Source organism: Coturnix japonica, chromosome 3 (genome assembly GCF_001577835.2).
Source record: "Coturnix japonica isolate 7356 chromosome 3, Coturnix japonica 2.1, whole genome shotgun sequence".
Taxonomy (NCBI): Eukaryota; Metazoa; Chordata; class Aves; order Galliformes; family Phasianidae; genus Coturnix; species Coturnix japonica.
In genome coordinates this window covers 80,237,417-80,251,286 of record NC_029518.1, presented here as the reverse complement: position 1 = coordinate 80,251,286, position 13,870 = coordinate 80,237,417, and the positions used below count along the sequence as shown (strand labels likewise).

At 37.1% G+C, this 13,870-nt stretch overlaps 1 protein-coding gene across 2 annotated transcripts in view; it reads left to right on the top strand.

Annotated features, from left to right (window-relative positions):
* The window catches only part of TINAG (tubulointerstitial nephritis antigen), a 47,972-nt gene extending 38,320 nt beyond the window's left edge, over nucleotides 1-9,652 (top strand). For both annotated transcript variants that reach the window (XM_015859253.2, XM_015859252.2), the window contains 2 exons: nucleotides 3,780-3,825; nucleotides 4,852-9,652. In XM_015859253.2, coding sequence (XP_015714739.1) covers nucleotides 3,780-3,825; nucleotides 4,852-4,962 — 157 coding nt within the window. In that variant the 3' untranslated portion in view covers nucleotides 4,963-9,652. The remainder of the gene's footprint in view (nucleotides 1-3,779; nucleotides 3,826-4,851) is intronic.
* The last annotated feature ends 4,218 nt before the right edge of the window (nucleotides 9,653-13,870 follow it).

Below are 13,870 nucleotides of genomic sequence, written 5' to 3'. Positions count from 1 at the left end.
TATTTTATCAGTAAGACTGAAATTATGGAAACTACCAAAGCATAACATTATAGGCATGAAAACAGAAGAGAAATTTAAAAGATTTAATGAAATATTTCTGCTGGGAAGACTCATTTAGAAAGCTGAGAAATCTATTTGGAAAATATTTCCTCCTTTTCTAAAGGTACTACAGCAGAAATAGCTTTCACTTAGGTGTTTTTGGAAATAACTGCTTCTTCTTTAAAAGCTATACAAATATGAATGAACCAGGAAGTCTCCAGAAATGCTCTTAGCAGGAGCTGATATGCATTCCCACAGGCAAGATGTCAAATCAAATTGGCACAGGACCCAAAATGCTGCAACACTGAACAGTATATATCTAGCGAATTTCACAAAACAGCAGCTGTTTACCTTACAGCTCAGTGCTTTTCAGATGGAGAGAAGCACATTAGCCTGGGAGAAATGAGAACTGGTGAATCTCAGCCAGCCTTTAGAGTGAGCCTGAACCAACCATGCCAAGATTTAGGAAAAGCTTTGTCAAAATGTCCTGCTCCATGCTGCATTTGCTGCCACTAAAGATGAGCATCTGTGGAGTTAGTCTGTTCCACCTTTCCTGCTAAGTCTTACTCCTGATTCATGCACTAACCTCAAGACTGGTTTTGAACAGTAAACAATGAACCAACATTATCATCTGTTCTTTAACTACAGCTGTTAAAAAACTGACAAAATTACCTGCCTCATCACAGTCTTTAGCCTGCTGTGCTATACAACTGTTACAGAAGATCTATATACTGAATACAAAATAACTTCATGGAATGGCAGATAAGCAGGGCCAATTTAGGTCCAGTTGCTGAGATTATTAAGTAGTTTAGGCTCAAAAGGACATCTGAAGTTCATCCAGTTCAATCCCCCGGCTCAAAGAAACAGTTACAGACTTCATTCAGGTTCCTGGAGCTTCTGAATCCCATAACCTTGGAGTGTATCTGAAGACTGATATTCCACAATCTCTCATTCTACTAGGGACTCGTGTTGTAAAATACTTTATTTTGTTGATGTCCAATTACAACTACTCTTGCTGAAAACCATGACCATGAACTTCTGTCTATTGGCTATGCATACCTTAGAAGAGTCTGTCTGTCTTCTCTGTGCCTCTATTTTATAAAACTGGAGACAACAAAAAGATCATCTCTGAGCAAGCTCTACTGAGCCATTTCCCTCAGCCTCTTGTACATCCCATGCTCCAGATCCAAACACTTCAGTGGGGTACTACTGGTTTTGCTCCAGTCTGTTCATGTCCTTCCTGTTTGTGAGTGTCCATAACTAGACAGACTGCACCAATAAGGGAGAGCAGTCCCTTCTCTTGACCTACTGGAGGCACTATTGTATACTTTAGTTTTATTTAGTGTACTTAAGTGAATCAATGTGGGTATGAATTACTGAATAAGCAGCTCTTCTTTCTAAACTGTAGGATAGAAAGCATATATCAAGTATTGCTATTTGTACACAATTAGGTAGAATAAAATACAGGAAATTAAACTCATTGCTACATTATTGTCAAAGATTAGGAAAAAAAAAAAAGACCCATTTCTATTTTGTTGTCTATATTTTCTTCTAGTTAGAAACATTTCTGAGAATCAATATGTTTCTACCAATACATAAGAATAAAATTTGGGATTTTTTAGAAAATAACGTTAGTGGCAGAAATTTAAGATGCAAGACTTAGAGCTGGTCATCATAGCACTCTGATAAATGAGAGTGACAATGTACTAAATGTAGGAATACAAGAACATAAATACAAGGAAATTTTCATCTGCCCATAAGACTGATGTAAGTATTGGACTTTCAAACTGCAACCGATGTAATTTTTTAGTAAAATGGCCACAAGTAAATCTCAATCGGATATGATTAAATGAATATATGTATATATATTTAAATGTATGGTCATGACTACTTGTATCAGAAGCACATTTGGCAAAGAAATAATGATTATTAATAATCTCTAAACTTTCACATGGTAGTGCAAATAAAAAGCATCATGAAAACTTTCTTAGAACAATTACAGTAAGTGGTCATTATCACCAATATTGTTTCTATGATTTCTTGCATTGAGTGAGTAGTATCTACAGCTGGGATCACAACTGTAATCCAGACTTCCACTGTATGCCAGTCACAAAGCTTTTATTTCCAAAGTGAACATTTTAATCTAATTGTTCTGTACTTCTTTTCTGGTAGTATTGAGCCCATGATTGGCAGTGTCTGGAAAACAAACAGCAATATGACTTGCCACAGTGGGATTTTACCTCTAACCTGCAGTCATACAGCCAGTGGAGTTTGAAGGAAATTGAAACAGCAAAAATCAACAGGCAGAGCATGTGGTTAGATGAGGAGACAGTTACACGCTGCAGGATGTCTTTCCTGCAGAGTCTCTGTCAAGGAGAAGGACATTGAGGTCCTGGGCTCAAATGAGGCTGGAAAGATCCCTAGTTTCTCAGTTCAGACCCAGTCATGGTACTACAGTGAAAAACTGTGAGCTTATCCTGCTCAGTGTCTCTTCATATCAACTGTTATTCGGAAAGATTTGGAACCTGGGGTTTTAAATTTGTCTTTTTTTTTTTGCTTTTTTGTTTTCCCTTTTGACTAGAAGTACAGCTAGCTGTTCCACACAGATCATTACTGTTAACCCAGGAGAACTGATGCCTCTGTGGCTGTTTTTTATAAAGATGATATGAAAATCCAGATTTTCCCATCCACATCATGGGATTTCTTGTTGTGTTTTTGCTAACTGCCTTTCAAAGTGGTTGGAGTACCATAAATACAGCCAAATTATTTCAGTCGGTCACATACTGCAGCAGATACTGGTGCAATAATTTTTTTACATTTTATGATTAATTTATATTGTGAAAAAAACTGTATTGTTCACACCTTTGGTTTTCGTTTTATTTGTCCCCTTTAGCAGGCAGCCAGCATCATGGCCCGTGAACAGTAACTAAACAAGTATTCCCCTTGTAAATCAAAAAAGCCAGCAGAGTTCTTTAGGCAGACAGTAGATGTGCAAACATACGCATCCACCTAAGGCATGCAATGTAGCATTGACTAATCGAACTATACCCAGTCAATGGCTTTGGGCCCTCTGCTTACCGTATACATATGCAAAGTGATGTTTATCATCTCAGAGCACTGAGTCATTCAGCTGCAACTACAAAACATCCGTCACTCAGAGGAGGTGACAGTCTTTGTGTGGTTTCATGGATATTGCCATGACATTTAGCATGTCCTGAAAGATGTCAGAGAAATATCAGGTTTACAGGTCATTTCCCTCTCTGTGCAGCAAACCAAATTAGGTTGTCAGCAATTCAATCTGAGCTGATTGCAGCCAGGAACACTTTTAGTCCCAGTTTACCAGCTATATTTGTAAAGACGTTGGATGAGATCTTGAAAAAAAAAAGTTTCTACAGATCTTAAGCTGAATTGAAATGAGTTCGTGTTAATTCAAATACTCCTACACAGTTCGATTAGTTCAGCTGGCAAGCTCTCCAGAGGAGGGATTCTGTCAGTGAAAACATTAGATCATTGCAATGAGAAACTAAAGGCACACTTGTGCTCAGAAGTTTTTCTGGTCCCTGCTGGCAATTTGACTTGTGTCTAAGAGAACAAATGTCTTTATTTTCATCAGTGGAGGCATCAATTAGTCATGCTGTTTCATCCCTGGTACTAGGACAACTATCCTTAGCTTTTTTGGTTGCTTGTTTAAAGCAGCAAAATGTGATCAAATGCCTCATTTGTACCATCTCTTGTAACAGGTGGGGATATTTACCTGGCAAAAATGGACAAAAACAGAAGTTCTGGGTGAGTCTTTAGTACTCTGTTTTGAAGAAGGAGCCAACATGTCTACAATACAGATTATTTTTTAAAAAACCTTCTTTCATTTCCTCTTTTAGTATCTGCTGTTGCTGTTGTTTTCCATTCACCTTTCAGTCTCCTGCACAATTCTATCCCCTTTCTGGCAAAGTTTTATCCTGTTGACCCTTGAACTACAGCATGATATTCTTCAATTTCAAAGCCTACTTGATCTGATCTGCTTATACCCATATCTGTGTTTTCTCCTACAACTCTTTTTCAGATTTCCCAAGAAAACTTCTTTTTGATGTCTGAAAATGAAACTAAACAATATCAGTCAATATTATTTGGGAAAGCATTCTGAGAAGACAATCTATTTATTTAAACAGCATTGCAAAATGTCTTCCAGGTGTCAGCAAAAAAATTAAATGTAGCCTTCAGCAATTTAAAGTCAGTCAGATTTATCATTTTGGTTGAGATTTACAGCTCATACCATTATTCTGGTACTCAGCAGAAGGTAATTTGGTGTTCGTATAGCTGATGGCAGGGTCTGTGGTTGTTGGTTCTACTGACATCTAAGGTTTCTGACTTCATTAGAAGCTGAATTTCCCAGAATATCAATAACAACCTGAATGAAGCCTGATTTATTAAAACCCAGTTTTTCATTTCTTGTGTCTCTTTAGCGTATGTTTACATATTAATGTTATCAAACTAGTGTTAACAGTTTAACATTAATTTGAATTTTCACCAATATTATTTAAATTACCATTTCCTCCAGGTGATATTTAGATTACCTAATAATTTCTTTGTCAGTAAATCAGAAAGCCTAATAGCAATAGTAGTCCATTATTAACTCTGACTTTGGAACTAAAATTTTGATCAAAACAAAAAGGAATAAATGAGTAGAAATATGCATTTTGATTCTCACTAAATCTGAGAAACTTTTTTATTGAACTATAATAAGCAATTACCTTTAAAATTTGCAACTTGAATTTTAAAATACCTAACCTTCCCCCCTCCTTTGTTTTTATTTAGATTGCAGCAAATTCGTGGGGAAAATATTGGGGAGAAAATGGCTATTTTAGGATTCTACGTGGACAAAATGAATGCGATATTGAGAAGCTGATTTTAACTACTTTGGGATGACCACTGCCTTTTACCTGAAGTATTGTACTGTATGCTTATTTGTGTATCTGTTCTTCCACTGTTGTACATCGAGTCTTTCCAGAGAAATACAAAATTAATCTCCTATGTTTTCTTTCTTTCTGCTGTGGTTTGTTCCTGACTTGAACACACTGCAGCTATCATAAAAGTGGTACAGTCCCACCCAGTTCAAACACTCCTCTATACAAAGAGCAAATTGTCTCCAAGACTACTGACGACCTTGATGTCTCATAGAGCAGGAAGTTCTGTCTCCTATTATTTACATCTCATCACTGTTTTGTTGCATTAATGGTGACTGATTCAGCAGTGCCTGAAAAAAATGGAGTTATATTGGTTGTGTTAATCTCTTTATGATACGTACTGTGGTCACAAATCCCTTTAGAAATGTAATGTGCTTTTCACACAGAATTGCTCATGGTCATAGTAGATAAAAAAAAGTACAAATTAATGTAACTAGAAGTCTCATCCTGTTACAGAACAACTGTCTCCAATTCTAGCATACATAAATTGTATCTGTGTATCATTTTCTCTTCCAAGAAAGTAATTTTTTATTAGCAGGTTTCCTAAAGTTTATGTATCTTATGTAATATAAAAATTGCTTTTAATGAAACAACATATTCCTGTTCCTACAATCACAATTAAAAATGTGCAATCTAAATAGTTTAATTGAATGAAAAACAAACAAAAAAGGAGATAACTTTTCCCTAATGATATCTAGACAAGTTTAATTCCTGCTTGCCTTCCACTTATGGTTTTACCCAGGAGCAGAAAAGTGCCAGTTCCTTTATCATTCCCGAAGGATATTTATTTTGCCCTACAGGAAAGATCAGAAAAGACATTCTGGTATTTGTTCCCACTGCCATCCTTGTAGCCCAGACATAGCTCAAACCATTTACCAGAAAGTAATTAGTAGTTAGAGGCCTTTCCAGTCCTAACACTCCCTTAGCTACTTCTGTCTGTAGAAACTGCCTACTACCACACATCCCCTCTCATCAGCATTGCTACAGACCTCTATGGGCTTGAGAACTCTTTGGCCTAAGTATTTTCTAAAATAGAGATATTGCTGCTATTGGCATGTGGAGAAATGAAATACCCTCTGCCTCTCTTAGTCACTTTTCAATTATTCCAAAGGGCACTTGCCAACTTGAATCATCAGACCTAAAATTACCTACAAAAGAAACAACTGTGGCGAGTTAAATAGATGGGGAGAAAATACTGCCATTAAATTACAGTAAATGAATTTTCAGTGGGATTTCTTTGTCTTTAATAGACTATTTCTCATTCTTTCATTTCTAGAAAATGAAGAACTAGACTTCTATTATCATCAGCATAGGTGCATAATAGCTATTCCTTCAAGAACAGTTAATGTTGTTATATACAACAGATGTCCTTGCCTCTAAGTTTATGTTTCTTGAACTAATCTAGGTTCTTGACTTATAGTGGTTCACTACTGAAAGAGCTATTATAAAAATGTATCATATTGCTGCAGAACAATCTCTTGCATGGCTTCTAGTGTCATATGATAAACTGAATTTAGACACAAAAACTTCCAGCACTTGAAATCTGTAGCGAATTATAATACAAGAAGTTTTAGAAGAGCTAAGTGCTTTGAAAGAAGTAGTAACCTTTCTAGGTTTGTTGAGATATTTCAGTACATGCAAGGAACATGCACTGAGCTACCAACATGGCTACGTCCAAATGCTTGGTGTGTATTGATTCCATAAAATTCAAAGTTTCAAAAGAGTAGGACTTGTCTCTGCATTGAACAGTACTGCAAAAACATATGCACTGTGGGTTGGGCTTAATTCAGTTTCAAATTGTTTTGCACTGATCTATATCTTACAGTGTTTGCAAGATCTGTCCAGGATCTGGGCGGTCATATTAAGCACCTTTAGTGGTAAGAGAGCTCAAAACTAGTTCTCTAGTTCTTTATCTGCTCAAATGGTCATCCTGACTTGAAAGAAACACCAAAAGCACATGAAACAAACCCCATCATGGGAAAGCAACTCTTGTAAAGTTATACCATTTTACCCTTATTCTGGGGTTAATTTTTGGTGCTCTAGGGAGTCCGTAACTCAAGACCTTCTTTATGCTTTCTCAATATCATAAAGCTAATGTGGAAATGTTACAGTATCTGGAATTTAAATAGCATCTAACAGTATCTATGGGAACTACTTTGCTCTTTGAAAAGATGCTTGAGGTGTGTGCTTTCTGCCATTAAGAGCATAAAGGTCTACTGTCAGTCAGTGCAAGTCTGCTCACCAAGACCCTCATGCAAACAGGGCAAATGAGCTTTTACAACCTGCACATGTATTTTTCTATTTGTCGTGATACACAGCCTATGGAAAACCAAATTAAAACTACCTGATCTCAAGAGAATAAAATTTGCTGAGGTTTGTGAAAGCCTTGACATTAGGGGATAGGCAGAAAAGATGGAAGGAAAGAGGAAAGTGATTTAACTTTTTTTTCTGTTTTCATCCAGGATGGGAAGCAAAAACTAGTTATATTTTGCCTCAGAATCAGAACATTTCTTGGGTTTCAGTTCTTTCTGAAACAAATTTTCAGGATCTGTTTGCACATTTTTTAGCAAGTCCAGGCCAAGCTCTGAGAAAGCCCAAAGCAAGAGTATGTTTTTATTAGAACTTGATGTCTTTACTCCACCCAGGTTGGCTTGGAAATCACCCCCATTTCCCTTTTATTTCCTTGCTGGTTGTATCCAAAATCAAAATGGGTTCTGACAGGAGATAAATGCAGTTACATTGAAGCAGAGCAGCAGGATTTTAAAAAAATATGTGTTTGGAGTCCAGTGGGTGGACCCTGCCAAGATGCAAACAACAGTCCTACACAAAGAAATACTACAGCACCACGGGGGAGGCTGCCTGTGCGGTGTTTTCAAGGTAAATAATTTCACAATGATTCATCCAGGAAAAAATCCCAGATAGAATGAGAAAAATCATAATGAGTCGCTCATCTGTCTGAACTGTGAAGAATTAACTGTTCCATTACACTGGAAAACTTTCTGCTTTTGAGTGAAGTTCAGAGGAACAGATGGCATTTCAATAATTAGCAATTTTTGAAGTGGATTTTTCATTCACTGTTCTGATTCTTCTCTGCTTCCTCTTGGGGTGCTGCTTCTCAGTGCATTTTCATTTGTGTATTACCCTTGTTATTACAAACATGCTCATGTTTTTGACAGTCAATTTGATATTGAAGTATAGATGAAGGTAAGCCATCTGTGTATGCTTATAACTGAGTTCCCATAAGTTTCTATGCAGTTTCAGAGTGGCTGTTAGAGTTTACTCCAGAAGAGCAGGGTAACAAAAAAATTAACCTATTACCTGGGCACCAAATTTTCTCAGTGGACAGACCTCACAAGTGACAACTGCAGGGAGCAATAGAATGTAAATGAGCATAACAGCAGCTTTGATGCCATCCATTTTTTCAGATTCTGTTTTAATAATGAAGTAGCTGTCAAACACACATATAGTACTAGTTGCCAGGCTTTGTTTTTCATTATACCTCCCTTGGTATGACCAGCTGCCTTAGTTTCAGCTGGGACAGGTAGAACAAATGACTGTGCGGTGCTTAGCAATAATAATAACAATACCTGCCTACCTGTTATCACCTCTCTCTTGATTAGGCTATTGGAGAGAAATACCAGAGATGCAGGAAAATTTTGGACTATTTGGAGAGTAAGATAAGCAAGCAATCAACTTTTTCATTCCATTAGTTTGGTTTCCAGATCTGATGATCACACAAACAGAACAGGATGAAGGACAATGCAGCCCTGGCTAGAGTGCCCCTTTGAGATGTAAGCTGTGCTGCCCACCATTTTATGGTTCTAGCACCAGTCTAAGATCCAGGTTCGTTCTGTTAAAAGACCTTTTGAAGTTTAAAGATGCATCTGTCAGTGTAGATAGATAGATCTAGTAGATTTAGAAGATAGTAGATTTAGAGGCATTCCAAACCATGTGGTGCATTGGCTAGAAGCTCTTTCTTTATTCAAACATGCTTTTAAGCCGTCCACTTTCAACACACACAAAAGGCCTCTGTAAGTTATTGATTGCTATTTCTACTGCTCTTTCAGAAAGAAACTGTCTGTCTCTAGTATAACGTATTCATCAGTGATACATTCAATAGTAGACATGCAGGGAAGGTCTTCTGAAAGTGGTTAGGAAGGCAGCCAGTCAAGTTCTATTGATGCACAGAGAGGCTGGGTGAATTATTTTGGGTGCTTATGAAAAGCTCACTTATGAGTATTAGAAAACTGATTTATGTTCATAAAACTTCACTCTTTGCAGACACAATGTGACTTTTTAAGAGCATCTTAATGGAGTCTAGCTTGAACCTAAAATCAATATTTCATTTATCTTAAAGAGAGTCTTTGCACAAAAAATAGTGCCTGGAATAAAGATATAAGAGATTCTGTCTGACAAAGTCATGTAATCCTTCATATACCAGCAGTACCATGTGATCCACACTTTTTCTGTTTTGTACTTTACATTGTGCTTTGTATTTTGATGTGAACAAATTGATATCTGTTTTTCAGTTGATTTATCAATTAAGAGCCTGATTTAAAGTTACAAAATTTTGTGTTCGAATGTACATACAGATTCTTGTATTGATGGCAGAGGCTTTTGAAGGTTTACTTCAAGATCAACTAGTTAAATGAGTTCATTGCTCATATCTCTCTGATCCACCTGAACCAAGGTGTTCCATTGCAGAAAATGGCAGGTAGTTGGGTCTTGTTTTCACATCACAGAATGATGGTGCTAAAAGAGACCTGTGGGTCCATCTAACCCAACCTCTGTTCAAGCAGGGTCACCCTTCCTTCCCTCCCTGTTCTCCCCCCTCTTCTCTCCCTATTTCCCTCTTTCTCTTTTCCAAATAGTTCCTTATCATAAAAAGGTATAGAAAGTTCTTCAAAAGGGATGAAATAGACTTATAGAATATCAGCAAACATTTCAACACAGCAAAATTGTTCCAAATATTATTTATAGCTACATTTTCATTCTCTCTATACTCTAGAGAGGCACAGGCTCATTTTCAAGCTGGGATTTCAGTTTTTAGGAGGGCAGTAAGTTTCATTGACAATTTATCCATTCTGGTTGTAATTTTCTCTGAGCTGAATGGAGTTGAAAGAATGAATGCCTCTCATTCTTTAGTCTCTTTAGATGTACATCATTTGTAATGACACTGTTCTGCTGGTCTTTACTTATCTTGACTGTGCACTCTATCTAGTTTTAATGAAGATTCATCATCAAGTTTCAAAGTAAAAGAAACACACTGCATTCTTTAAAAGAACTGTTGTTAAATCCTGCAGTTAAATATTTGTAAGTCATATATCAGGGGATCATGAGATTAAAATAAATCATAAATTAATAAATAATTAGGTGGAGTCTTTTTGGTGTTTCAAGAACTTCAGGACACATATTTCATACCATTATTCTACAGCTGTGTGATCTTTGCAATCCCTTTTTCAAATGGTAAAGTTATTCTGAAACTCACCCATCACTGGAGTTCAGGAATATAAAATACTTGGTTAGTTTCCAGGTTGTGAAACTATCTAATAATTATGTGCACATTTTTAATACAAATACGTATTTCTTACTCATTAAAGTATCTGAATGAAAAATAGACAATATTTCCTAACAAATATGCCAAATTCTCTAGAATTTGTATACCCTTATTTTGAGTAGTGTCACTTCACCCTTTCCCCAGGAACAATTTGCGGTGACACATGCTTATTAGGAGGCCTTGAAATCACTTAGTGGAAGACCACTTTCTGGAATAGAAAAGATCTTTTAAAATCACCATGGTCATATCTTGTTCATGTTTTCCTGTAGAAATGTAATGATCACAGCTGGGAATTTTGTTATATTCTCATTGTAATAAAATTATCCTGTGACAGCTGGAATCAGAAGGCAAGCTGAGTTAGATTTCAGCTTAGAAGCTAAATATATAATCTGATTCTCAACCTGAAAAAATGTTGACTTGCTCTTTGTCTGTGGTATACGTGTCAGACAGTGGAAGTTTCCGCATTTTTTTGTGCTTTGGTTTCCCATGTATTGAAGAAAATAGTCATTTTGGTACCTCACAGTGTGAAGGTACATCTCAGGTTTTAATCTGCCAGTAGCAGCACTTTTGCTTTATGTAATGATTGTAACATAGGTCTGAACTATTCTGCTGTCAACCAGTTTAACATTTCTTCTCATTATTCCTACTTGAATAAAGTAGAAAAAATATTGTAGCCTATAAGAGTCCAGAAAAGTGTGGCCTGGTGGCGCAGTGGTAGGAATGCCACCTTGCAAACACCGGGGCCCAGTGTTCAAATCCCCCCTGTGGCTCAAGTGGTAGAAGTGCCACTTTGCTACATAGAGGCTCGAATCCCGGGGGTTGGACTCGATGATCTCTAAGGTCCCTTCCAACCCGCACGAGACTATTACTATTACTATTACTATTACTATTACTATTACTATTACTATTACTATTGCTATTAATTACTATTACTATTACTAGAAACTCTAGTAAAGAGAAGCTCTCTTTTAATATACATTTTAGTATTAGACATTAGGAGCTTCCTTTTTATCTTACACCAAGCTCTGGCAATTCATACTTTTGAAATATTCAACATAATTAATGAAATAAGATTTTGCCAAAAAACACCAAATGATTCACTGAGATGTCTGTCCTTCAACGTTCAGAATGCTTGATTAGGAATATAAATTGAAAATCTTGAAACCTGAGAACAAAAGGACGTCTGGACTGGGTCAGACTAAATGTCATTTCGGTTTTGTCTCTGTTATAACAACAATGTTATGTGTCTGTGAGAAAGATGTTGTAGTAATTATATTGGAGAGACATATACTTCTGAGAATTTCTTGACTGGTGTTTTGGATGTAGCGCTGACTACCAAAGTATTCAAAAATCCCTAGTGGCTTTCCTCATTCTGACTAATAAATTATAGTAAATCATCAAATGTAAATTATTTAACCTTCAGAATATCTTGAAGTTATTCAAAATTTTTAATGAATTAGTCTTCATAAGTTATAAAAACATCATTTATTTTAAAAATTGAGGGAAAAGTGAAATGCAGGAACTGATGTCCCATTGCACAGAATTTCAGTACAAAATAGATTATTCTGTTGCTTTGATGAAGGAGAGCATGCCCTCAGTAGAAAACCTCTAAAAATGATGTAGCTATTAGAAGAGAAATCTTTGTGCCTGTAAGGGAAATGGTTGATCACAGCCTGAACCTCTGTTGAACCATCTGAGGCAAGCGATGAGTCAGCTGCAGAAGCACAGGTGAAGGTAATTCAGCTGTGTTCCCAGGAGTAGAGCTTGACCCCACCTCTTCCAAATCCCATTTAAGGGACCACCACTGAGGTAGCATCTCTTTCTGGAGATTACTCCTTTGTGGGGTTCTTTGGTGATCCTTGACACCAGTGAGCACCCTTTCCTAACTGAAGGAATTTGGTGAGTCCTTTTCTTGAGACACTCTCTGGCTATCTATTCCAACTATATTTGTATTATTCCGACAGTACAACACAATACTTGTATTTTTTTCCACCATATACTGTCTTGTCATCATGTGTATTATTGTCAGTCTTGGGGTTTTAATGTTACTAGTACTTTGTTTTCTTAAGTAGTTTTTATTTCAACAAAATGTTATTATCCTGCCATTGTTTTCTACCATGGCTTCCTAACAAAGTGAAGTTTAGGGAGTTTGCATGAGCTGTCACATGGATCTTCAAGTTCCTCTCTTCACAAATGTCTGTGAGAAGATTCAAAGTCATTTGAAATATCATGAAATATGCAGGAACTTAATGCAGAGATGCAAGTACAGGCAGACTTTATCTCCCTGCCAGCACCAAAGCATCTCTTACTGTACAGTGATTAAGCCACAGTGAGTGTAAACTATTGAATGTCATTCAAGCTTTCTCACTGTTTGCTGGACCTTCCACACATATTCCTAAAGAACAAGGAATCTAATGTTCTACACTCCTGAGAAAAAGAAGAATTAAAAAAAATAAATATTCTTAATTATATTTCCTGCCCAGTCTACCTGCTCAAATAGTTTTGTGAGTTTCTAAAGAAAGCCTGTGTGGCTGAGACACAGCTCACTGTGGTGCTACCTGGCATGCTAGCATTTGCATTTAAATGCTAAATCACCCTTCAGAGTCCCCATTGCTGGGTTAAGCCCAATCAGCTGTCTTGTTCCTGCTCATAATTCCATTTCAATCACTTCTCATCCTACCAGCCAGACATTTGCAGAAAAATCCCAGGGCAATTTCAGCAGCCTAGGCCAGGGAATGTTCAATAGACTTATCTTGAGTGCCATTTGTTCTTTCAAGCCACCTGCAGCTTCAGTGCAGTGTCCCTTTAAAAATGTATGTCAGTCCATTTCCATATAGCTTCTCCATTCACTGTGCATTTGTTGTTTTGCTATTTTTTGTTTTAAAAGCTTTCCTCGGTTCATAATTTGCCATGTAGCTGCCAATTGCTCTTAGAAATGTCATGTTGACAACACTTTGTTCAGTAGTATTACTGTTCTCTGTGTATGGTCTCACAACCTCATCTATTGGACAGTCCAACCATCAAATCTGTATCTTTCCAATTTAGAGAGGAAGATATTATGAGAGAGTGTGTCAAAGGCCTTACTGAAGTCCAGATAAATAACATCAGTGCTTCAATCAGAAGCATTGGAGCAGATTGCCCAGAGAGGTGGTAGGCCCTCTGTCCCTGGGGACATTCGAGATCAGGTTGGACAGGGCTCTGAGCAACCTGATCTAGCTGTAGATGTCTCTGTTCATTGTGGAGTGTGGGGGTGTGGGTGGGGGTCTAGATGGCCTTTAAGGGTCCCTTCCGACTCAGACGATTCTCTGATTCT